At 44.7% G+C, this 24,728-nt stretch overlaps 1 protein-coding gene across 10 annotated transcripts in view; it reads left to right on the forward strand.

The window, feature by feature from the left end:
• Positions 1–24,634, forward strand: part of mctp1a (multiple C2 domains, transmembrane 1a) — a 118,596-nt gene extending 93,962 nt beyond the window's left edge. For 4 of the 10 annotated variants that reach the window (XM_053870994.1, XM_053870992.1, XM_053870991.1 and 1 more), the window contains 4 exons: positions 10,730–10,839; positions 12,482–12,591; positions 12,834–12,931; positions 21,231–24,634. In XM_053870994.1, coding sequence (XP_053726969.1) covers positions 10,730–10,839; positions 12,482–12,591; positions 12,834–12,931; positions 21,231–21,302 — 390 coding nt within the window. In that variant the 3' untranslated portion in view covers positions 21,303–24,634. Of the gene's footprint in view, positions 1–920; positions 2,631–10,729; positions 10,840–12,481; positions 12,592–12,833; positions 12,932–21,230 lie in introns of those variants that run through there. The other 6 variants (XM_053870996.1, XM_053870993.1, XM_053870998.1 and 3 more) reach the window with 4 other exon arrangements.
• The last annotated feature ends 94 nt before the right edge of the window (positions 24,635–24,728 follow it).

A 24,728-nucleotide genomic window follows, 5' to 3' on the forward strand; every position in this document is an offset into this window, starting at 1 on the left:
CTTTTCTTCTCACTGCTGTGAAAGATGAAAAGCGTCACGCCGTAAAAAGATGCTTTTGACTTTTCCGCCTCATTTTTCTCCCCATCACACTGTCTTTTTTTCCCCCCGTTGCTCAACAGAGACCCTGGTAGGAACTGCATTTTAATCATGTTTGGCTAATAAAAGACGGCATGGAAACAAAAAGGAGGGTGAGAGAGGCGTGGAGCGGTATTTTCTTTCTATGCAAAATACGCTGCAATGTTTGTTTGTTTTTCCTCTTTGTCACACGCATAGATCAGGTGGATCGTCTCTCACTATACTCTCACTATTCCCACCAGATGTATATCTCCTGCTTTGTCGACTGTCTCTTTAATTTCTGCTTCTCCCCTTTATTTGTGTTTATTTTGTGGAGCGTGTCTTTTGTTATTAAAATGGAATCTTCATCTAATATATTTTTTGTTTGTCCACAGTAAATTTACTATGAGATTCACCACTAGTGTTGCTATTTATCAATGGATTGTTTGGATTTTTTGTGACAAACTCACTATTAAAAAATGTATTGATTTAAGAATAGAAAGTGTATATATTTCCCATTATTAATTTTTGGTCATTTGCAGTTTATTCCTCCCTTGGATTGTATCAATTACATTAAAAGTCGAATTTAAACAGCAGGTGGCAGTAGTGTCCCTGGAATCCATTGCACAACTGCAAAAAGAGGTGGCGCTAGCGTTACAGCTCTCTGTGGAGGAAGTGATGAACCCCTCAAAAGAGTCGGAGTCCAGATGGTTTTCGGACCACCATAATGGAGTCATCTTTTCCGTGTCCCACCATCCACATTTCCTGAAGATTTCATGATAATTTTAGACAGACAGACACATGAACGACAGAGGAGAAACAGCCTTGGCTAAGTTTGACCCATTGCACTGTAATTTATCCACAAGGACCCTAAACCCGGCTCTGGAGAGGACAGCCGAGATAAAAACCATATCCTTGAGGATATGTTGGCCTCCTGGCACTTTGAGTGGATTCGGGCGATGGTGGTAAGTGGGCATGTGTGTGGCTCTGCTCTTCTGAGTCTATCGTTTGTCAGGTGGCCTTCTGTCTTGCGTTTTGTCAGGGTTTGTTTTGCAGTGAATGTCAAGTGTCTTATTCAGAGACCCATCTACTGCACGTTTGAATCTCAACTCCTTCTGTCTTCAGGTCTTTGCTTGCTCTTCAGGGTGGTGGTACTTTCTCACCTGTCCATTTCCCCTTAACTTCTCTACACTAAAGATGACTCAGATTCAGGACGTGTCAATGTAACGCGGCGGACGTAGAGTTAGAAGCATTTCCTAACAGGTAATGGTTGGAATGTTTGCACTTAACTGCTCGGTTCATTTTTGCGAGGCAGTAAATGCTGATTTAACATAGACCTGCTTTCATAAAACTCATATACACATAGTGTCATGCACAGTCATAATGATATGTTGATCCTGATAACAAAACATTAGTGCAGTTTTGTTGTTTGCCAAACTTAGTGAACAAGTATTAACCCATAGAGTCAGATCAGTTGGATGAAGATGGAGATGTTTACAAGGTGTTCTTGCTGCTGGCCCAAAGGAGCGTCGGAGGTCTGATTTCTGGTTCTTGGGTGTCTAACTGAAGGTTATCTCCATCCACCAAAATCCAAACTTCATCATGTGACTTGTGGTTGATCAAGATCAAGTCCTCCATAAAGTGTCATTTATTCCCGCCGAGACATCACCAGCTTGTTCAGCCTGTTCACTCCTGGTGCTGCTTCATTAACATACAACACAGAAGTGGCGTGCTCTTGAAGTGACTTAAGATCTGCTATGGGAGTCAACTGCTCTTGTTGAAGGATGCATCTGAACGGTGTGCTCGTGTTAATGGAGCTGAGTCTGTTGAGTGCAACACCGGCTCTTAGCTGCTGGTGTCTGCAATTCCAATCTCAACTAGTGTGGTGTAGTGGCTGTGTGCACACCAGCTGGTGAGTGTCCTCACTGAAGCCGCTCATAAGGGAGAGAGAAAAGTCAGAAAAGAAATCAAAAGTATTCGGGGAGAGAGCAGTGCCCTGGGGTGCCCCAGAATGTGGCAACATCACATCCCTCACATATGTACAGTCCCTCAACTGTAAATATCATATTGTCAGCCACTAGGGATGGCTAGATCAACATGACTCTAAATGGTGTTAAGTCAATTCAGTTTTCGGTGTTGTTCTGATGTGTAGTTCTGACAAGAATTGTATTTGTTTTCTGACTTGCCCGTGGTCTAAATCATATCAATGCAGGTCCCGATGGTTTGAGACCATTTGATGAACATGAGGAATTCATACTGAGAATTTTAACGTGGCTTTTTGTCTCATAAACCAGTGTTTTTTTTTTACCTTTTTCTAGCCACGGCACCTGTGGTTCATTGAAAAAATCCCAGGGCTCACCACTAAAGGAACCACAGCCAAAGTGCACTTGTGCTAAAAGCCCTATAAAAAATCTCTGTATTCTTTTGTGAAAAACTGTAGCTACTGACAGTCAATTGTTATTTTGCCGTTCTATTTGGAGAAACAAATTGCAGAAAATGTATTTGTTTCAAATGTGTCCAGAAAGGGGCGGGCAATATGGAAAAACATATCATGATTTATTTATTTATTTTCTTTAAAGAACAGTTTCGATCTTATCACTTCTCATGATTTTATTGTAGTTTTGAGTTTCCAGACAAATCCTTAGCATTCTTTGCCTGAACTTGCTTCATAAAAACAGTGATTCTTTCTCCCTTCACTTTTTGGAGCGCATTTATTTTGTTTTGCATTTAGTTTTTCGCTGACTTTTAAACCACAAGGCAAACTTTGACAGTCTATGAGTATCAATAAAGTTTTGAAGTGAAACGTCACATTAGCCCTTAGTTCTGTTAGCTGCAGACAGTCTTTGGCCTTGCAGGACCGACGAGGATCCCTCCCTCCATCGTTCTGTCATGAAGATGTGTGGTCATGTTGGAGGTGCATCAGGTTTAAAAACAGCTGGAAGTGGTGCATTTGACCGCATTTGACTTATGGACATATCAGCACATCAACACACTGCAGCTCTACAGTATAGTGTATAGAAAGAATGTCGGTGAATCCACGTGATCTCCTCACGTTGGTTGATGGTCAACACGTTCTAATTGTCATGATTTAATGTCATCATATCGCCCACCTCTATCTATGCGATGAAACTGAATCATTTCCCTATGGCACACCTGACACTCACCACGGTTGAAAACCACCATAAACCGCAAAACCAGCCATATTCTTCCTGATGGTTGCCTCTACTTGCAAGTTTTTTCACCTTGCAGAGTTTGAGTTTTGTATCCTGCACTTCACAGTTAGTTACTTTCACTTGCCCAAGTCAGTGAAGACAAACCTCTTCTTACATAAACTCCGTGCCTGTAGTGCGTGCGTGCATGCGTGTGTGGTTTCTGGTGGTGCAGTTGTTTAACTTTCTTAAGAGTCGTCACGGCAACAGCACAAGTACCTCGTATTGCCAAAGTAAATCCCACTGCTCATTATGCCGATTGTGGCAATGTCTACTCCCCAAACTCTTATTGTTCTGAATCACAAACACACGAGCGGCTGCAACTACTGAACTTTTTGACTGATGAACTATGCATCAAAGGAATAGAGCGTGCACTCATGGCGCTGTAGGTGAGGAGTTCCTGTGCGCTCTCATCCTCCCGATGTAACTCGCAGAGACTCTCGCCGAATGGGATGTAAAAGGCGCCACACACACTCATCCCTCCCAGTCGCTCATTGGACAGAATGTGGAGCACAACATTTGACAGCAGTGTCGACTGAATTTGAAAGTCAGACATGTTAGGAGGCAGCCGCCACCTTTTCTTTTAACAAGAGTCATAAATCTGTAATGAGCTCAGAGAAGATGCATATTTTATTTACTTTTTTGAAGATGTGATCCCTTCACTTCATAGCAATGCACTCTCGCTCTGTCGGGCTTTTTTTCCTGCACAAAGCAAAGTTTAAAACAGCAGATGTTATCTTGCTGAATATGAACATGTCACTGACGGAACTTTTGTACTGAATCGTGGCTAAATTGACGTTTTTGTCGGGCTTTCGACGGCAGCGTGGACCAACGGAAAAAGAGGAACTTAACCGGGCCAGCAGAGGACGAGAGTAATGTTGCCCCATTCATCACACCGTGCCAGGTTGGATTCTGGGAAGGACGGCGAGAGGAGAGAGCGGGAGCAAAGGGGCGGGGGTCTGAAGCGAGGTGGTGGTGGTTGGGGGGAGGTTGGTCAGGGCAAGCAGGGGTCGACCGACGTGCGGCGGGAGGTGAGAGTGGCGAAGTGCTCGAGCTCGGAACTTGTGGGGTGGTAGTCCATTACGTGTGCGCCGACCTTGAATCTGATGGAGTGGTTGGTGTGGCGGAGGTGATGAGAGGCCCCGGTAGGATCGGTGGCAAACCATCTCCCGCCACCCATTAGAAGGTCCGCTCACCAAACCTGCCCTCGTCCCCGCAGAAAGCTTTGAACTGGGAAGCAGAGGTCAAGCTGAAAATAAGTCACTCCATCTCCGTGTTTTACATGCAGCCTTTGTATATATTTACACTCGCTAGGGGACTCGGCTAATTGGGGCCACGGAGCAGTGAGTTGGCTCGGTTCACCTTCAACTTGCCTGCAGTTTGACTTTGGCTTTCAAAAACTGACCTCGGTGCATAAGAGATCTTTGCACTTGTGTTGTGTCGAAACTGTTCCCTCATTCCTGTGTACATAAACTGCTAATACGTGAGCCATCTTAACTCACCATGTGGAGGAAGAGTGGTTGTTCCCCTGGATCAAGGCCAGTCTGTGAGCCGTATTTGCATTAAGGCTCAGTAGTCAGTGTTGAGCGTTTGGATAAAATCAAGCGCCTTGCCTTTTAGCTCAGCTCTTCACCAGGATACTATGCTAGCACCCTCATGGCTGTCACCAATCTGGATGACTGTCTCTTTTTCACTATTTAATCATTAAAGTCATGTGTCAAAAATCAATTTTGAAGGTGGGAGAGGTGGAGCTTATTGTATAATGTGACGTTGTTTGGAGATAAATGCTGATGCTGCCTGACTTTAAATGGTCTTTTGTTAAGACAAGAAAACTGAACAAGGAATCCCTAAAACAGTTGTGATATTAAGGATGAGGTCCCCAATTGAAGCTGGTTGCAGGTAATACTGTACATAAATAAAATATCAGCACTGCAGTTTCAAATGAATAAATGCAGATGCACAGTCACTGGAGCAGATTCCAACTGTAATAACTGTATAACGTCTTCATTAAAACTGCGGCCTGCAAGTGGTAACAGCTGGCATTTTCGGGTGGTGCTGGCCAAGCTCCAGGTTGTGGGGTGGTATCCAAGGCCAGTCGCGGGGTCTTGCTCTTGTCATTTCCTGACAGTGGGCGAGATTCTGCAGAACCATGTGGACTCCATTTGTCTCCCCCGCAGCTGCTGTGGTTCCACTCGGTAGATGAGAGAAGTGAAAGCATGGACGCTCCTGTTGGTGCGGTTTTGACTTCCATCCCCTTCGATGATTGATGTCCACCTGTGTGTGTACGGTCCGCCACATGCTGTGCCACGTGGTGGCCCGGGTGTTGCTTGGGGTCTGGTCCAGAGGAAAGATTCTGAGAATACTGTAAGGTATAATCTGGACCCAGGACTTCACCCCTCAGCTGTCTGAGATGCTGGTTGAGGGGCCTGTACCAGGGGGGTACGGACATGAATTTGCACCTCCAGTGGTGTCATTTGAATCCACAGCACCCTGGACTCACCTAGATCCAAAGACTTCACATGCTGTAGCCTTGCATCTGAGTGTGGGTCCCAAGGTCCAGCGCTGCCCTGGATATGCGGGTCACAAGTAAACACTGTTAATTCACATTAAACTCACGATGTCCCAGAACACGGCTCATAATAATATTATTTTATCTAGCCAGAGGTAGTCACTAATTGATTGTGATCAGGACATAAAAAACATGGCAAAGAAAGTAATCACGACACATTTATTATTCCCTCATAATTTCCTCTGATATATTCTTCAGCCTGACTCTTTGAAAACTTTTTTTTCCTCCACCGGTTGAAACGACACGTCGACTGTGTGTGCCGTCACGGAATCAACCAGAACACATCCGGCTGCCCTCTGGGAGTCACATATTAGCATTCTGTCATGTTTTATTTGACATTTCAATTTTTTACCGTGCTGCCAGTGTGGGAGGGAAAACAAAGAAAAACAGGTGCAAATTGAAGACAGCAGCAATAAGCATCAGTCACTCCGCTGTTCGTTTTTAGGGGATGTAATGGTGCCGCTGTTCTGATGACTCTCATTGTACAGAAAGTCCAACCTGATCCGAGGTGGGTGGACTCCCAAATGCCTTTTTCTATTTCGGTCTCGACGGGACACGAGGTGTAGCTTTGGGCGCCAGGTCAGAACACAATGTCTTTGCCAAGTGTACATGCAGAAACTCTTTTTCTTAGGGAGAACTGAAGCTCACCGCTGCTACCGCTCGGTTAATATTTGATCAAGTGTGTCACCACAATTTACCGGCGTACGCACTGTAGTAAACCTGACTGTGCAGTTTCTAAATATTTATCGGGGAGCGCTAGCTGGTGACACCAAGGATTGTTTTTTTTTTTTTTTTTTTTTTCGTCTATAACAAACCCCAGCAGCCGCATCAGTTTAACAAGCTTCTCTCGCCGCGTCTACCTTAATAGGAGTTTTACAATGCTGCAATCGTTTCCACACTCTTGTAAACTGGGCGGCTTAGATCTTCAGCCGCAGCATTAAAGTTCATGTATCTCACGATAATGATGTCAACTTTTGACACAACCGGAAAAAGTCAGATGCAAAGAAATGGCTGTGCTTTATAGCTTGAAATTGTTTGGGCTGTTTTTGTAAAGAACAAAAAAAATTGTTTGTGAAAAAGCCCATAGTTCCATATTCATCCATGTTCATGTGTGTGTAGTATGTGGGTAATGGTCCCAATGCAAAGGCTGACCATGAATTTCATGCTAGTTTTCAGTATGAGCTTCTCATTTATACATTCACAACCTAGTTGCTTCAATGGGAGGATAAGGCTTTTCTACTCTTGGAAGGGTGATCGGTGGGAAGTGGACACCGTAGACAGTTCACCATTACATCTCAGGGCCCTGATAAAAACAACAACCAACAAACAAATAAACAAAAAAAGCCAAGTGTCAGCCAAGACTGAGGTGCTATCCAAACCCAGTGGCCCCAAGCTGTATTGGAACAGACTTACAGTGAGGCTCCAGCGCTTACTGTAGCTTCACCATGTCCAAGATGCACTGCTACAATGTGGAAACAGGTCAGCCTCAGACGTCAGTAGCTTGACTTCTGTTCATCAGAAATCTTCAACAACTAGCACAGCACTCAGGGAGCGCAAACCTCCACCAAGTAGCTTCAGTCCACTGCCAACACAATCTCCTTATGACAAATGTCAAACCTCAGAACAAAAAGACTGTGGATTTGCTGGCGATTTGAACTTGAACATGATGGAATGACTGTCACGATACAGAGGAAGACCAGCAGGTTAGAAAGCACTTTGGTTCATTTGGGAAGGAAAGTGAGTCAGAAGTTGAATGGGTCCAGTGGGAATGTATGTGGAGGTGGTGTGCACCATTTGAGCTCCTCTGGAGTCTGTGTTGGAGACTCAGGTAGCACATGAGGTGGAATAGTACAATGAAAGGGTCGAGTGCCCAGAACTGGTCTGAGTCTAAAGCGACAAACCGTAAGTAGCTTAGAGTCAGATGAGGACTGGCCAAGATGGCAGGGTTGTCTTCATGTATTTGCAACAACGATACAGGATGCCAAGAAGGATTTTGTCCCTCATGCCAAGGTGATGGAAACATAAGAGCTGATAAAACATAAAATGTTAAAAACAAAACATATGTTGGAAAAATGTCGGACATCTTCATAGAGCAACAGAGTTATTGACTGAAGAAATTCTGGTTTAGATCTTATCTGTTTTGGATTCACGCCTTGTATTTGAATCTTCTATATGAGGTGTGTGTGTTTGCATTTTGCCTTCATGTAATATAGATGAAATGTGTCATTTGACCGTGAGAGTAATGCGATGCACTCTCGCTGGTTTGGCAGCATAACACATTACAGATCAACCTGCGGTGGCGCTCTATTAAAATGCATGATGCTAACCTCATTAGCCTGCCTTATTACACCACCCCTCTGAATGATTTCACCTGCGCCACGTCGTCCATCAGAACTTCAGATCTGCAGCAGATCATGGCGACTGTGAGTGTACACTGGACGCCATATGTACCAGAGTCCGGAGTTTGTTTTACTATTCTGGCCTTCGGGTCTCAGCGTTCTGGCTGACAGTTACAGGAAGAGATTGATTTATGCTCTCTTTCCTGACTCAGAGGCTGAACATAGGTTCGCACTGTACGTAGAAAATGCTATGCTAACCACAGAAAACCTTGAGTTTAGCGTGCATGAAACAAACTGGCTGACTTCAGTCGGAAACTGCCTTTTGCTTTTGCTTAGTCCCTCAGCGAGTCCAGGTGTGCAGATCAAGCTTATCTAATAGCTGTACAGTGTGCGTGTGAGTGTATTAGGTTCCGTTATAAGAACAGGTTGTCGAGCTCCACATGTGCACAGTGTGTGGGGAAGCTGGGAAAACACGCTTCTCCATGGCTCTCCGTGTTATTGCTACCTCCCACCTCTCCGAGTCCTTTTTGAAGACAGGAAATAAGAGTCAGTTCACAGTCCGAGGGGCATGTGGCAATGGTTTATACTCATATGACCTCTGGCCTGTCTTCACCACCCCCGCCTGCAATCTCACACCCCTCCCCTGGCTCTCAAACCATCTCCCCCGGGTCCGGACCCCAGAGTAAAACGTCCTGACCCGGACCTGCCTGGTTGGGTTTTGCCCAGCGCGGCCCATCACAATAGCTTCCACAGATATGTTTGAGGGACCAATGAGAAACAGATGGACGCTGCGGAAAGAAGAGACAAAGAGAAAAAAAAATGGTCTTAAATATTTTGGATGAAAAATAACCCAGGGACTCTGTCTAATTGCAACTATTTGTCTTGTGTGGGTCGGCTTGGAGGCAATGTGGTCCCCTTGACTGTCCCATGGTTCATTTTTCACTTTATCTGATTCTGGATGGGGAGCCAGAGGAAGAGAGTTGCGTTACAGGGGCAGCAGGGGTCATTCGGAGCCTGAAAGGGAAGGGAGGTTCGAATGCAGGGTGGCCTTCAGGAACACTGTCACTGTGTGCACAGATTGAAACTAGAAAAGCACAGTGTGAGCGCAAACCTCTGCCAAGCAGCTTGACTCCACCCCAGCTCAAGTTTCCTGGATGCAAATGCCAATCTGGCATAAATGCAGAAAATGGAAATCTATCTATGTAAACTCTAATGAAAACATCACGTAGAAGATGAAACTCATATAAACAGAATCTGAAAAACAAAGTGTTAAGATTCAATGTGATAAATACATTGAATATATTTAAAATACTTTAAACTTTCATTTTTTTGTTTTTCACATGTTTATACACTGGTTTTTAGTTGATATTTTACTTCATTTCCTTCCCAACATTACATTAAAAAACTCTCCTGGCTAACAGGAAATGTGCGAGAGAGAGCAAAGGTGAAAAAAAAAAGTAGTTAAAAAGAATGTGAATGCGTTCCGAACATGAGGATGAATTTGATTCTACTATGAAATACTAGACTGAGCTTTTTATGTTTTCATTAAAAAAATGCAGATATTTTGACGATAAAAATCATCCTCCCCAAGCCAAACAAAACTTCAGTGTTGGTTGCTGGATGGAGATGATACAGAAGAAAGGGTTGTTTGTTGTATTGTTTATTGTATGATAGCAGCGTTGTGACTGTGTAACTTTGTGATCTGCCTGTTTGGTGAAACGTTCGTAGCTGTGAGGAGAAAGTCTTCCTGAATAGAAAGCATCAGCTACATTTCTCCATGCTCTCTATCTCAGGCTCACTTGTCCATTGCTGTTATAACTTCTCTGCTGTTTCTAGTCGTCCGGAAACTTGCGAGCCACTTCATGTGCCGGTCAGCCAAAGAGAAGAAAGAGCCCCTTCCTCTCCAACAGCACGCAGAGGCATGCTAGCCTTCCATGTTCCAGTCTGTCAGTGTCGTCACCGATCGAGCCGTGTGCACTCAGTCCTCGTCGCCTCCCTCTGTCCAGAGCCACCTTGTCTTTGTGCGTCTGTCTGTTGGCAGGCATCTGATGCATGACTGTGAAGACCCATCACGTTGTAACAAGACTAACTGCTAACAAGCTATTACGGAGGGTTGGAACGTCGCGTCTCCTGGCGATGCTGGTTTGGAGCACCCGAGGTCTTCCTCTTTGATCTGGCCCAGATAGAATTTTTTAAAAAAGTGCATCCAAACATCGATGCATTCACTTGGCTTCCGCTTCTTTCCACTCTGGAATTCACATGTTTAAAATTCGCCTGGTGAGCCTTTGTAAGGTGGAAAACATTTAGATTCGTTCTGCCGACTTTATATCTCTATTACTGCCTGGAATGAACTCGCCTTGTTAATTCAAGCAGGATATCCGGCAATTTGGCTGCCCGCTCCAAATCTTTGACGCTATTTAAAATGTATTCTTTCCCCAAAGTTGCCTTCACCCAGCCTCTGTCTCTCCCCCCCTCCTTCTCTCTCCATCTCCATCTCTTCTCATCTCACCCATGCTTTCATTTCTCCATCGCCGACGTCTCTATCTATATTCTCACAGGACTCTGAGAGAAAGGGCTTCATGAACAAGCTTTACGCCATTCAGGACGTGTGCATCAGTGTGCAGAATGCTCTGGATGAAGTGGCCTCCTATGGGGAGCGGATAAAGAAGTGAGTCGTAAGCCTGCTCCTCGGCACCCAGCCTGACGCTCTGTGCTCCCCTCACATCTCAGTCTCTCTCGGGCGCTGCCAGGTTGCCCCGCTTCCCTCTGCCAGAGTTTCACTTGCTCTCAGGAAACACTGCCAGCATGACAAACAGCCCTGAAAGACCAGCAGATTGTCCGTCTGTCTGTTAGCGCTCGCTTAGCCCTCTTTGACCTCTTTATTTAAACGTACATGTCTGCTATTGTGCTCTCCGCTGGTGACTGCACCTTGTAGTGTTTACACTTGAAATGGGGTGACACATATTAACAATCGATCAATAAATTACTATTCATTGTTAATAATCAGTAATTACAGGGATTGGGCAAAATAATGGAAACACCCTCAAGCTAAAATAGTATGATGTTTTTTACAGTGAACTTTTGGGCACCATTCCAGCATAAAATAGGCATCATAAGATGCAAACAGGTAGTTTATAATGATTTATACCTGGATAATATGCTGCTAATACACTTATGAAGAAGTAGTTTATTTACTGTTCCCCAATCTGAGGGTTTATGGTTGAATGCGTTTTGGTGATTTATCTAGTTTTCTGTTTATTTCTGATGTCAGAATCAGTTTTTTGTTTTTACTTTCAAGCAAAATGGGAAGTTGACTTAAAACGTTGGTTCTCATTTTATTAAATTAAACTGTTGTTGTTCCTTGAATTCATGGGACTTGATTTCATTTTTGGACAGAAAAGCAATTTTTCTGCATCTTTTAGAAATTCTTATTCATTCTATTCAATTATTTCTGCATTTAATGTGGCCCTATTGTAACTAAATTATTTAACACTTGGTAATACTACCATGTTTTGTAACAATATTATATATATATTTTTTTATAAATAACTTTATTAAGTTAATTAGTGAATCGATTCGTTTTTTTATTGTCCTGTTTTCAACAACTTTTCACTCATTGGTTGAATCCATGCTGTCGTAGTTGTAGTCAGTGTTTACACTAAACATTATTACTCCCTTTCTCTATTCAATTTTGCGCTTAATTTTTTGCGAATAATAATTCTGTCTGCATGGCATGGTACTAAAACGAAATGTGTCTGGTCAATTCCAGTTCGGGACAACACTAGTTCTGAACTTGAGGTCTGTATTTTTTCTCCTGGTGCTTGTGTGGATGGCTGAAGTTTGCTCGGCACAATGATACAGATTCATCATCCTTGGCTGACAACAAATTTGCTTAGAGATGTATTGAGCTGAGCTTCAATAACTGAAGTAGGGATGTACCGATACCATTTTTCTTCCAAAACATACATACAAGTACTAGCAATTGAGTACTCACTGATCCCGAGTGCCTCCGCCATTACACACAAACCTACTTTGAGTTTTTTTTTCCCATATACATCATTATTTGAACAACAATCCTCAGTATGTTTTTCTTGTACATGGGTGACAGTCATAAGTTTCACTGCAGTACTAACACAAATTTTACAAAATTGTCATAAACTGACATGATACGGTATCTTATCGGTGCGTCCCTAAGTTAGAGGTATACTTTTGTTTTGTTTGTTGTTTCATATCAAGATCGTCCCCTTCCCGTCGTCCAGTGTTTAAGGTTCGACTGCTGTTCATTTTAGTTTCTCTACTTTGTCTTTCAGCACCTTCAACTGGACCGTGCCTTTCTTAAGCTGGCTTGCCATCGTGGCTCTCGGACTGGCAACCGTCCTCGTCTGCTTCATTCCGCTGAGATATATAGTGCTGGCCTGGGGTGAGACGATGATGAACATTTACAATTGTATTCCATGTCACAAACAGGTTAGAGGAACCTTAAGTGCTGTGAACCGTGCTACTACTGAATAGTGAAGTTGAAGTTAAAGCAAGGATGTTTTAGGAGGTCTTCAGGAGTTGCTACTTTGGTTACATGGATTCATCACTTATTTCTCAATGCTATCGATCATGGAAGTACGTGGTTAAGAACCGTATTGAGGCACCACTGTTTTCTCTCCACAGGGGTGAATAAATTTACCAAAAAACTGCGAGACCCTTACACCATCGACAACAACGAGCTCCTCGACTTCCTGTCCAGAGTGCCCTCGGACGTGCAAGTGGTGGGTGGAGCTTCCGCTTTTAGCACGGGAACATATTAAATAGGAATCGCAAGCACGTGTCCACCATGAGCTCTTTGTGTTTTCTGTTCCTGCGCTGAAAGGCTGGGTTTCAGCCGTTTTTATGAGCCCACTCAGGCTTATAATCTAATTTTTCTTACTCTTACTTTTAATGGGCTTCTTGTCTAACTCAATTTCCACATACATAGCTGAAGCTGTGTAATAAGATAACAAGGTTAAGTGAGTTTAGTGCCGGGATTATAACCAGCCTGATTAACTCCATACCCTTAGACTCGCACACAATTACAGTTAGCTGTTGTTTGGCCGCTATGCTAGTAATTGAAAGAGAGTGTCAACCAACAGTTAACCAGCCCCATGTGGTTCTGCCTCGCCATTAACCCTGAGCTCAGACTGACGTCGCGGCCGAGGACTGCAGATGCTTCCGCGGGTGGACCGTGGGTGCACCAATGTTCCGGAGCGTGCGCGAGTTTTTAGGTGTTAACCTGCAGCCAGTGGCGGAGTTCAGCGTGAACTGCAATTAAGGAGCAGTTTATGAAAGTGCTTGTGTTATGCTGCACCCACGGTGTCCGCTGTGGCTGTTAAGCCCCGCTGTGCTGAGTTCAACACGCACACAAGCGGACGCACAAATACGCTGGAAGAGGGCAAAGGACCGCGGGCCTGCGATAGCGCCGATCCCCAGCCACATCAGCGCTGACACACTTCCCCTTTGATCGCTCACTGGCTACCCGTGCTTTCATCTTTACAGGGTCATAATCCCTGCTCCTCTGCACGCCCCTGCCAGCCCCCGGTGCTCGCCTCCGTCCTGCCCCCGTGCACACTCACAGTTTCATGGTCTTTTGGAGCCTTGGGGGGGCGCAGTGATTTGCACAGGCAGGTAGCCATGGCTTTAAATGAGCGCCTCATGTCCCCTCTGGTGGAGTGCAACCACCTGACACACCTGGAGCCTAAAGGGGCACCGAAGTGAAGGGGCCCAGGCCCGGCAGGTACAAGGTCTTTACAAGGCTTCTAATGAGAGCCCTCTGGCTGGGAAGGGCGGGGGAACACCTCTGTTCTGGTCTGGTGCCTGTGCAGCTGGACTTGTGCCTACTGTATATCTTACTGGTGATTCTGCTGTTACACTGCAGCCCTGCAGTGAAGCTGTGGCTGGGTTTCTCTGGCAGTTCAGAGGAGCTACATGAAGGGCGCCTGGGCTCTTTGGATTTGTCTCACTGAAAGAAATTATTGGAGCATTTTGGGTCCTTGTTTTAAATATATTTTATGTACCATTCTGATGAATACTGATCTGTAGCGCTCCACATATCATGCTCGCGGCTCCTCCCACCCGCACTAGACGGGTCAACATGGTGTTTGAGCGACCCCCTTCAGAGTATTGATATGTTTGATTCGGATCTTGTTGGACTGTCGATTGGTTGTTAAAATACTAAATGTAACTTGTTATACAGTTTGGTATTTTGAAGTGGAGCACCATAAAATGCGTTACATGTAAGGAACTTAAGCGAGTTCACTGAGCATTCACTGTGATGTCACTGTAAACTCATCTATTGATTCCAACTTATTATTCAAGGTTGATCATTTCAATGATGAATTGACCCAACAACACCTTTTGGTTTTGCAATGGTTGCACCCAATATGATGGCACCACACTCTTCCTCCCATGTCTTTCACAGTGTGCTTTTTTAAGTGGCACACAGATTGTCGTGTTTCTACGAGCGACCTCGGTCCTTCGCGTGTATCATAACGTGTCATTGCATCTGTATCATTTGACCCATCACTTGATAAACATGGACTATGATAAAAAAACAAACATGAACAACACTAGAGTGTTTTATATTTAGATGCATGCACCGGTAACTTAGTAACTTTTGTTTTATTTACATTTTTATGTATATACAGTATATTCCCCCCCAAACAACAGTGAGTTACATCAGATGACTTCTGCCATTTTTTTTTACTGTAAATGCAAAAAACTAAATGTATCACACGTCAACAGTCGTCGGTGGAAAAGAAAATTTAAGCAGCAATGATTTACCAACACTGAAATCAAGGCTAGTGGCGAGGAAATATTAGAGTGTGCCCTTCTTTTTTAATATCTAAATGATATAGAGGTGAGTTTGCAAAACCCACTCCCCTGGTAAAAGGTGAGCATGCCGGGAGGGCTCTCTGCTCTAAGGTCAGAAGAACACCGGAACGTTCTGCTCTGTGGTGCGTCCCATTGCTGCCTTCAGTGGTAGCCTCACCTCATTGCCCGCCCCCATCACTGTGGGTTCAAAGCTGTCCGATGGGATTACGCCCCCGGGGCTCTCACATGATGCAGAAAGGTGCTGGAGCACGTGCGCATGGCACCCACTGGCACTGGTGCCTCGGTGCCCTGACACCCTGGATGACTGATGAAGTGCTATTTCAGGGGGCCTGGGCGACCCAACGCACACATCACCGTGCTTGTTAGGTGGGCTGCGGCTGTTTCACTTTTCCAGTTCAGTTGGAGTCACTTTGGCTCATGAGGCTTTATATATGAAAGTCAACTACAGTCTACCACACTCTCAGATGATTCAGCCAGCGTCACAGAAGCCTGAAAACTTTAGCATTGCTAATATCATAGTAGAAAAGTTAGGATATGTTTTAGCTTACTTCATTTGGAGAAGTTATGGTGGTTAAAGGATTGTTTTTGGGGGGGAACATTTTTATTTAAAGTCAGACTTGTGTAGCAACAATTACGGCGGTAACCTCTGGAGTGCGTTTCCTAGACGTTCGTGTTTATGATTTGGCTCCTCCACTAGCATCAGCTGTCTTTACAGTCATTATCAGGGGCTCCTTCACATCGTCTAAAACAGGGCCAAACCCGGCACCTTTATGGTGTTAAGTACTCCCTACCTGGTGTTTGGGAGGTGCCAGTGCACCAGTGTGTTTAATGATGCCATTAACCATGTGAGCGATATATCGGTTATCGGCCTGCCAAGTGACACTTTATGATTGGAATGAAGGAGCTGCTTTAAAAGCCTGGCACAATGATCGCCACAAGTTCCAATTCGGCGACTTATGAACGCAGGAGAACAGGGTTAATATTCCTAAATGGCTTTAAGTGAGGGACGGAACCATTCACAGGGGTTAGCAGCAAGTTGCTAAGGGGGGTCAAGTCACCATGTGCAGTCCTTTCCCTCGTTGGCTGTGACACATTTGAACATTTCACCGGTCGCCAGCAAGTATTCAGTTAATAGGCAAAACTTTCCACACGTTTTTATTTTGCACGCCGGTTTATGTCACCTTGACATGCCTGTTCTCTCCTGACAATAGAGCGCAGAATCCTGCTCTCAGCAGATGTCTGAACCACACACGTTTGTCTTCCCCTGCAAAGGTTTAATAACCCTCCTGCAACCTCACAGCGTTTACAGAGCAGGGAGAATCAGAACTATTTAAATGCCTCACCTTTCTTTGCCTAATTCTCCCTTTAGTCGCTCCCACCTTGGTGTCCCCTCCCACACCGACGCCATCTAACGCAGCACTCCTATAGCAGAGCGCACCTCAAAGCGCGCTCTGCTCTTGTGTTGTTCAGGAGCGGAGCGAGGGTGGAGCAGCCTTTGAGCATGGTCTCACATATGTTCCCTCTGCGCTTACACTAGCAAATTGTGTATATGCTGCCACCTTACTTTTCTTCTGGTTCGCCCCACTTTCTCCTTCCCACCGCCTGCACGCCGTCGTCAACAGGCTCACGTTGTCAGCATCTGATCGCGCGCCTGTGTTATTAGGTGAGGTGAGTGAGGAGCCATGGGTATAGCATCAGTCAGTCCTGTCACCTGTAGGGTGGAATTGAACCTGTGACGCACCAGCCCCACTTTTCAAGCTGGCAGCTCTTCACAGAGGAAACTCTTGTTTGATTGAGATATCGTTCTGTTCCCTCACTTTTCTTTACTTTTCATAGGGAACAAAACCCTGCTTTTTTTACTGACATGCAAACTTTTCTTTGTGTGAACACAGATGCTTTGCCTCTCTGTACACAGGAACGTCAGTGTTCAAGCTTAAATTGCCGTCTTTCTTTTTGCTACTGTAGGCGTTTGGCCGTATAATAGAGATCTATCGCTGCTCTTGTCCTAGTTTAGGCCTGTGATTGTTGCTCAGAAGTGCAGAGCACGAAGGGAATGCTCCCCGACAGGATGTTCTGAATTAATATTATTTTTCAGTCTTTCTTTTTCTGTGTTACACATATTCAATTTTATGTTTATTTGCATCTAAATGATCAATTGAATTCAATAGTTGTTTTCTTGAGCTTAAATAGCCACAGAAATAATGTTGCTGTTTTCCCGACAGCTCCTTGTAAATAATCCCTCCCATCTGCTCACTGAAATGTCACGAGAGTTTTTGGGGTACATTCAAAATAAGGTCCTACCAATGTTGATCAAATCCCAGGCCACGTTTCCAAGTCAGTTTCTTTCAAACCACCAGTTTGCATGCGCTATACTGAGTGGAAAAAAAAAGATGAAATTAAATCAAAATGTCTTAGGCCATTATTTCTATATACCAGAAAAGTGAGAGATCATTTTTTTTGCTAGTTTTGTTCAAAGTCAAGTGTTTACCAACACAAGGTTACAATCTCTTAAAACAGTTCAGGTAAGTCCTGGGACTGGTCCACTGACAACATCACAGTGAACTAGAGGCTCTAACTAGAGACCTTCTTCTTTGTGGGACATGTTTGGAGATTCAAAAGAGTATGCCTGAAGGTGCCACGGTCATTTTTCCACAGTGGTGGCATCTCTGTCTGCTTTGGAGCATATAAAAAACAGACTCGCACATGCTTACCGATAAAAAAGAAGGAAAGAAAAAGAGCTTCTGAAGACATGTCCTGAAATTGCTGTGCTGCAGGAGGAAAATAAATGTACAAAAATGTGTTCACAACTAAACAACAACACAACTACAAGATGGCAACAAGCAGACACTGTCAAGGGTGTTCTTAAGAATCACCTCAGAGGCTCTGAAAAGGTTTGCTCACATTGAAGTTACTTGACTGAGTTGTATCAGACAACCAGACCGAACTAAGCTTCATGTGCCTGGATGATAACAGTCTGCACAGACTCCAGCGTGTTTACAATTGAACTGATCTAATCTGCTGCTGGTGAACTCTTGTGTGCTTTAGTTGGCAGAGTCGTAAAAGAACACACACCCGTACGAGGACGTGGTGTCTGTCATCGGCCAGATGTCCACATGGCTCCCTCCCTCCCTCTCACCCCGGCCCCTGTCTTCGCCGTCTTTTATCCCATTTTGATTTCACTCTCTTCCTTATCTCTCTCTCTCTCTTTTTTTTCTCCATCTTCTCACTCCCTCGCAGTCTTCTTTGTCCGTCACTGTGTCAGTATTTGTACAGATGTTTAGCAGGATGTTGGTTTACCCTGCGGACGTTGGGGATTTTAATCAAATCAGTGCAGTATGACCATCTAAACCTGGGGTGGGCAATTACATTTCCACAGGGGAAACGTTTAAACCAGGACTGCAGCCAGGCTGTCAAACCAGTGGGATCGAAAATAGTAGCCTTTTTATATATATATATATATATATATATATATATATATATATATATATATATATATATATTATTGTTCTGGAAAATTAAATAAAGTGGCGGCATGATGTGAAACTGATTTGAAATAAGGAAAGTAAATCTTTCTCAGCTAATAAATAAATAAATAACCATAAAACAAATATACAAATATTTCATGGATGTTATTGAAATATAAGAACTGATCCATTTGTGGGAAAACAAATAGGTTATACAAAAGCTGCACAACTGACAACTGGAGAATATATATATATATTATATATATATATATATATATATATATATATATATATATATATATATATATATATATATATATATATATATATATATATTAATAAAAGCCATATCTATCATCAATTGGTAGTTAATAACAACACTCCTGTCACTATCGTGACAAGAAAACAATGGTGCACTTCTTGCGTGAAGGTGATGTCATGGAGGGTGCAGCGGACGAAGGGACAGTTGTGGCCGCGAGTTTCTCCTGGTCGTAGCCAAGACTTGATACTTGTTGTCATCCTGACCTCTGCGCTGGTTGGGAGGGCATCTGTGTGACGTTTAAGTGCGACTTTAGTGGGTTTGATCTGAGCGACAGAGAACCAGCAGAAGACGGGTGACAAAAGAGTCGTTCCCAGAGACGCCGCTGTTCTGGTCCACAGCAGAGGCAGAACAGAGGAACCGTATTGACGTTGGTTTGTTGTCTGTCTGGAGAATCAGAGAGAGTGTCAGTCAGACAGTCAGAGTAGCCAACAGTATATCAGCCTAGGAGGGATCCCTAAGACAGTTCTGCTGCTTTGGTGATGTGACTCACTTGTATTAGTATTCAGACTCGGTGGCTAGTGCTTGTCAGCGTCGTGAATCTGTCGAGGCTGGCGACTGTATTTGTGTGGATGAATGCAGATGTGTGTGTGTGTGTGTGTGTGTGTGTGTACATCACGGGGAAAGAGACCGCGGGAGTGACAGACTGCTGTTGTTGATGCTGAGACACTGTGATGCTCCTGAGCTGGAGTGTCCATCACCGAACAAGTCCTTCTCTCCGTCATCTGTTGGCTGTCTTTGTTTGCCGAGCACAGTGTCATTTAGGGATGCGTTCTCCTCATGAGAGTCAGGTGACAGCGGTGATGGGGAATGTGTTCTGACGTGCTTCTGATCCTCGGCAAAAGAAACATGTTTGTGAAAAATGGTTTCTGATGTCTTCAAAAGTATATATGAAACATGCAGTTTGGTTCCACCCCAATGTGCTTTGTACTGTGAAATTACAAGGGTTTGCTAACTACTTTACTGTTGCAGTGTTAGCAGGGGAAGTACTTTCGTAGACAAAATAAACGTACGTTTACCTCTGACAAGGTGTAGGTTCTTTTCTAAATTGCATCAAAATCTGTCCGTAGCTTTTGATACAATTTTGAAGACATGGCAATAAGTAAAAAGGTGTCATGTGACACGCTTCGTTGCTAACAGTTGCCTATTGTAGCGTCATACTTGGAGTACTTGAATCACCTTAACAGACTTTTTTCAGTGTCCATATTTGTGGTCTGACTTAAATTCGTGAAGTACTGTATGAGCGGCAACGGAAGAACTCACAATTTGGTTTCTTCTTCTTCTTCTGCTACCCCAACACTAATGCTGCTACTACTAATGATAATGTGGGAAAGCGGTTAGCGCTAGCGTCTCACAGCAGGAAGGTTGCAGGTTAGCCTGCAGCTTAGTGTGTTCTCTTCTTTCTTGCGAGGGTTCACTGCTAGCAAAAACATTTTGAGGTAGGTAGGTGTGTGAGACCGCTAGTCTCAGGGTGTTGCCTGCCTCTTGCTACCTGGTATAGGCTCCGCCCCCTGCGACTCCCATAACAAAACAAGGTGAATGAATAATAATAATCCTTTTGCAGTCGTGGAAATTGTGTTCCAGATTGTCAGCCAAACAGGGAGTTTGGCAGGAAACACCCAGTCTCACTGAGAATGACATGCATTTTGTGAATTTATAAACCACTTTAGCTACATTAAATCTGATTTCTACTGTGTGCTAAACACTCTCAGCACATTTTTATTTCCAAGTTTGAAAAAAAAAAATCCATAGATTTGCTGAAATATTTTACGTCATTAAACCAAATGAATTGTTCATGTGGTCACAGAGCACTTTGAAGATTCACCTCATGGCTGAACCACTACATTGCAGGCTAGGTGCTAAAACCACCAGGGAATCGCTCCGGTGTTGTTCTGGAATCCTCTTTTGTGAGCAGCCCAGATACACTCAAGTATTTTTCAAGCACTTAAATTGCTGCCCTGCACCGTCGTCCACTGAGTGTCCACTCACTGTTGAGAACATTTAAAGAAGGGAGCGGTGTCCGACGAGTGCCGCCGCTGAGCCAAAAGGTGGACCCATCTAAAGCCATATTTCAGTGTTCATTTTTCTCACCGCCACGCTGAGACGACTCTTTTGTCTTCACAAGCTTTCCCATGAGCCCGTGGCCTGTTTTATATTTGTTTGTGTGATCCCCCGCCTCAGGCCACTGTTTCACATCTGTGGAAGTACGTGTGCGTTTGTGTGCCGACTCTCAACGCCGGTGTGTACAGGACGTGTTCCTCTGCGTGTGTGTGTGTGTGTGTGAGCACTGTAATCAGTGTGTAATCCTTTCCCAGCCGCCAGTGTTGCACACAGCTGGACTGAGAGAGGACCCTCTCTTCAAGCATCCTTTGCTCTCCCTCCACCTGACTGTGTGTGTGTTTGTCTGTGTTTAAACAGGTGCAGTACCGTGAGCTGAAACTAGATCCCAATCCCAGTCCAAATAAGAGGAAGAAAAACAACCCCGGGTAGATGACTGCATCCTCCCACCCCACCGACGCTTGTCTTCTGCAGGACTTTCACTGGACGCCGGCGCCAACGCGCTCGGCCTCACTTTCTTTCCTCTGGTTTGAACTCTCCACCTCGCACATTTGGGTTTCTGGGGTATCGTTTGGAAATCAAAGTCTTAATTGTGATAGATGGTCACAAGGAGCGGGAGGATGGATAGAAGAAGTTTTCGCGAATGAGTTGCCACCATTATTTTTTGAAAGCTGAAATGTGTTTTAACATTTCGGCCCTATGTCTGTTGAATCGTCCGTCGCTCTCACCTGGAAGGGTTCCTGGGCATGACGCAACTCTCTGTCACGGCGACACACACTGGATGCAAATGACGTCACCAGGAGAGTCAAACAGGTGCAAAGTCTGTGTTTACAACAGCGGGGCCGCAGTGGGGGCAAGTTTTAGTTCCGACCAAACAAGCGGGTGCAGCTGAAACAAGCAGCACCAGAATGACAGACACCCGAGTGGTGAGAAGGTGACTGGCTGGAACAAAAACCTCCACCCACCACAGCCCTGTGAGGACCGGTTTCAGACCCCTGGTTTATGAGTAAGGCTTCGGTTTCAAGGAAGCCCAACAGCAATCAAACTGTCCTGAGATTCGGGTTCCTAGTGGGACAAAAAGAAGAAGAAGAAAAAAAAAAAAACAACTCCCAAATGTCATGGGTTTGTGCCTATTTAAATGTTAAAAATGTCTAAAAATAAACAATAGCTTGCAGGACAAACACTCTAAACAGACAAAAGCAACAAGAATTAAGAGGCGCTTATTGCTCTCTTGTTGATAGCTGTTTTTTCTTTAAGAACAAAAGCATTTATCGGACACTTTTCTCATCCGAATCTCTTGCCAAGTAAACACATGCTCATTTTCAGTGCTCATAAGAGTGAGCTGGTGCCTGGTTTTCAGCTCTTGCTAGCGTTAGCCTTAGCTCCACTGCAGGTTTCGCATGCTGCATATGTTGCAGAGTGGCGTCTTCCTAAATGGCGGATGAGATTTGCTTGTAGCTCTTCCTTGAGTTATTCACGGCTCATGAGAGCTACAAATCGCGAGCGCCGGATGTCTGCTGACGCGGCGGGCAAACCTGTCAAGTCAGCCCTCGCTCCCGGCACAGCTGAAGGGGACTGCCTTCCACTTACCTTGGAAGCTGGGAACGTCACAGCCGGGCTTCATGCGTACCGGTTTGCCAACTAGCCACAGGAGGAAGAAGAAACATACAAGAAACAAGAAGAAACGTATTTTGTTGATTCAAAATTTCTACTTCCTGTTTACGTTCGGGGAAGCCATCTTGGATTCCGTAGCTGGGAGCATCCTGGATCCGAGCACAAGTGCAACATACCCTAATGCAGTCCTTCTCAAATAGTGGGGCACTTGGGGACATACTTTTTTGCCATAATAGAATAGTGTAATTGCTTATTTACTAATGATTTTCTCTTTTTAATTTCAGGCAAATTGATGCACTTTAAGTACAATGTTATGCTGAGGTGTAATTTGATAGACAAATTATACTATTTACAGAGGTAGCGGGAGTTGGGGGTGTGGGGACGTACTTCTTCCTGAGGGGGGGCGCAACAGAAAATAATTGAGAAGCACTGGCCTCATGGAAGGAGAAGGTCTGAATGAATGCTGGAAGAAAGAAACACATTCTGTGGATTTGTTTCCTCGTCATCCAGCGGAGTTTCTAGTTGCAAACTGAGTGTGAATTCATCAGGAAGTTGCTTATAGCTGGAAAAGGCAACGGTGAGAATAGCTTTAGTGGACATTGCTATCGTGTTACTGACTTCGCTAAGCGGAGCAGGCTGTGACGTCATTCTCAGCTCCGCCTTTCCATTTGTCAGGTCACCACAGGTAGAAGAGCTCAGGTTCAGCAGAGAGGTTCGGCCGAGCCTTCCAAATGACTTACGCAGACGGACAAGTGGGCTCCCCTCCACAGAGAAAACAATCACATAGGTATCAGCGAATGAAGGATGGGTGGCGTGAGCAGAGTGGTACCAACCACAACGACTCACCTGCCAGAAAGGTGGCGAAACGCCTCCAACTGAACGCACCTGACACTCGCTGCAATGGCGTGTTTTCAGCAGCGTCTCAATATGAAGATGAAGAAAACTGCCTGTTTGCTCGCAGATGTTGCCAGCGCACACACTCAGACGCTCACAAACAGTGGGTGTGAAGCTCGCCCCGGGCTGGCCGCCCTCTCCATCTGCCCCGCTACAACTTTGATCCGCAGACATACGCTGGTGTGTGTAAACTGTTAGCGTTTGCATACGCGCCATTACCGAATCAAAGCCGAGTGTTGTTTTTGTGATTGGAGCGCCCCTCTAGCTAGAGCTCTTTCGACGTGCGTGAAGCCAGCTGTTACCCGCCTGTGTGCGACGGTAGTGTAAAGGACCCTCCGCTAGAAGAGATGACACCTGAGACCTGAGTGTGTGTGCGGTTTGGTCCTGTTTCTTCTTCCCGCACCGGAGCTCCTTCATTCGTCAGCCAGCGGGGTTGCGACCCTGTCTGAGAGGGGCTCTCCTGGGCTCGCCGCCGAGCATCTGCTGAAAGATCACAGCGGAGAAGGTCTGCTCTCCTCCAGCCCTCCTCCATCTTTCACCTTCTTTAAACTGCCATTTTCCCATGCTGTCCGTCAGCGTGTCAGCCGACTCCTCTCAGCCTCTCCTGCTCCCTCTGAAGCCATCCATCTACATGCTTAAATATCAACAGGCTCCGATCCGTCACTCCTGAGGGCCATTGATTTTGTTTGGTTGTTTTGAGGAATCCACTTGAAAGACAATAACAGACTGTCCCCGATGAGCGGCGTCGCAGACTGATTAGAGCGTCCTCAGCAAACACTCCGCCTTGTGAAGGATGGCTCTTTATAAAGCCTGAAGGGACCCGGATCCATGCGTGTCTCCTACTGTACGTCATAGTTTTACTCTCACACTTCTGCTATTTATCGTTGTTGGAAACCAAAGTGTTTTAAAAAATGATAAGAAGGAATGTATCAGAGGGAATGCTGTAAAAATATTTATTTTCAAACGTCAACGTTTCAGTTTGTATTTTTACCGAATGCTTGTTGATGTCGACGACATTGTGTAGTAGATGTGTATGCCTGCTTTGTTTTCTAAATCGTGTCTATCCGCCTGCGATGTTGCCTGCCTGTAAAATTCACCTTTATGTGCCGGAAGTCAGACCAGTGACTCATCGGAAAGTGATGTCACAATATATGTTTATTTCTTATTTGAGAAATGCATCTGATGTATGTTGCTTATTTTGAGAAGAAAAAGAAACCTGGGGAAAAAAACAGATTAAATATTTTTTATTTTCTGGATGTTTGAATTAATGTGTTTTCCTCAGCGGCAGCAGAGAAGAAAGTGAGGACATTTATCTTAGTCTGGAACACCAATCATGCTCATATTTCAGGT

Source organism: Synchiropus splendidus, chromosome 7 (assembly GCF_027744825.2).
Source record: "Synchiropus splendidus isolate RoL2022-P1 chromosome 7, RoL_Sspl_1.0, whole genome shotgun sequence".
NCBI lineage: Eukaryota > Metazoa > Chordata > Actinopteri > Syngnathiformes > Callionymidae > Synchiropus > Synchiropus splendidus.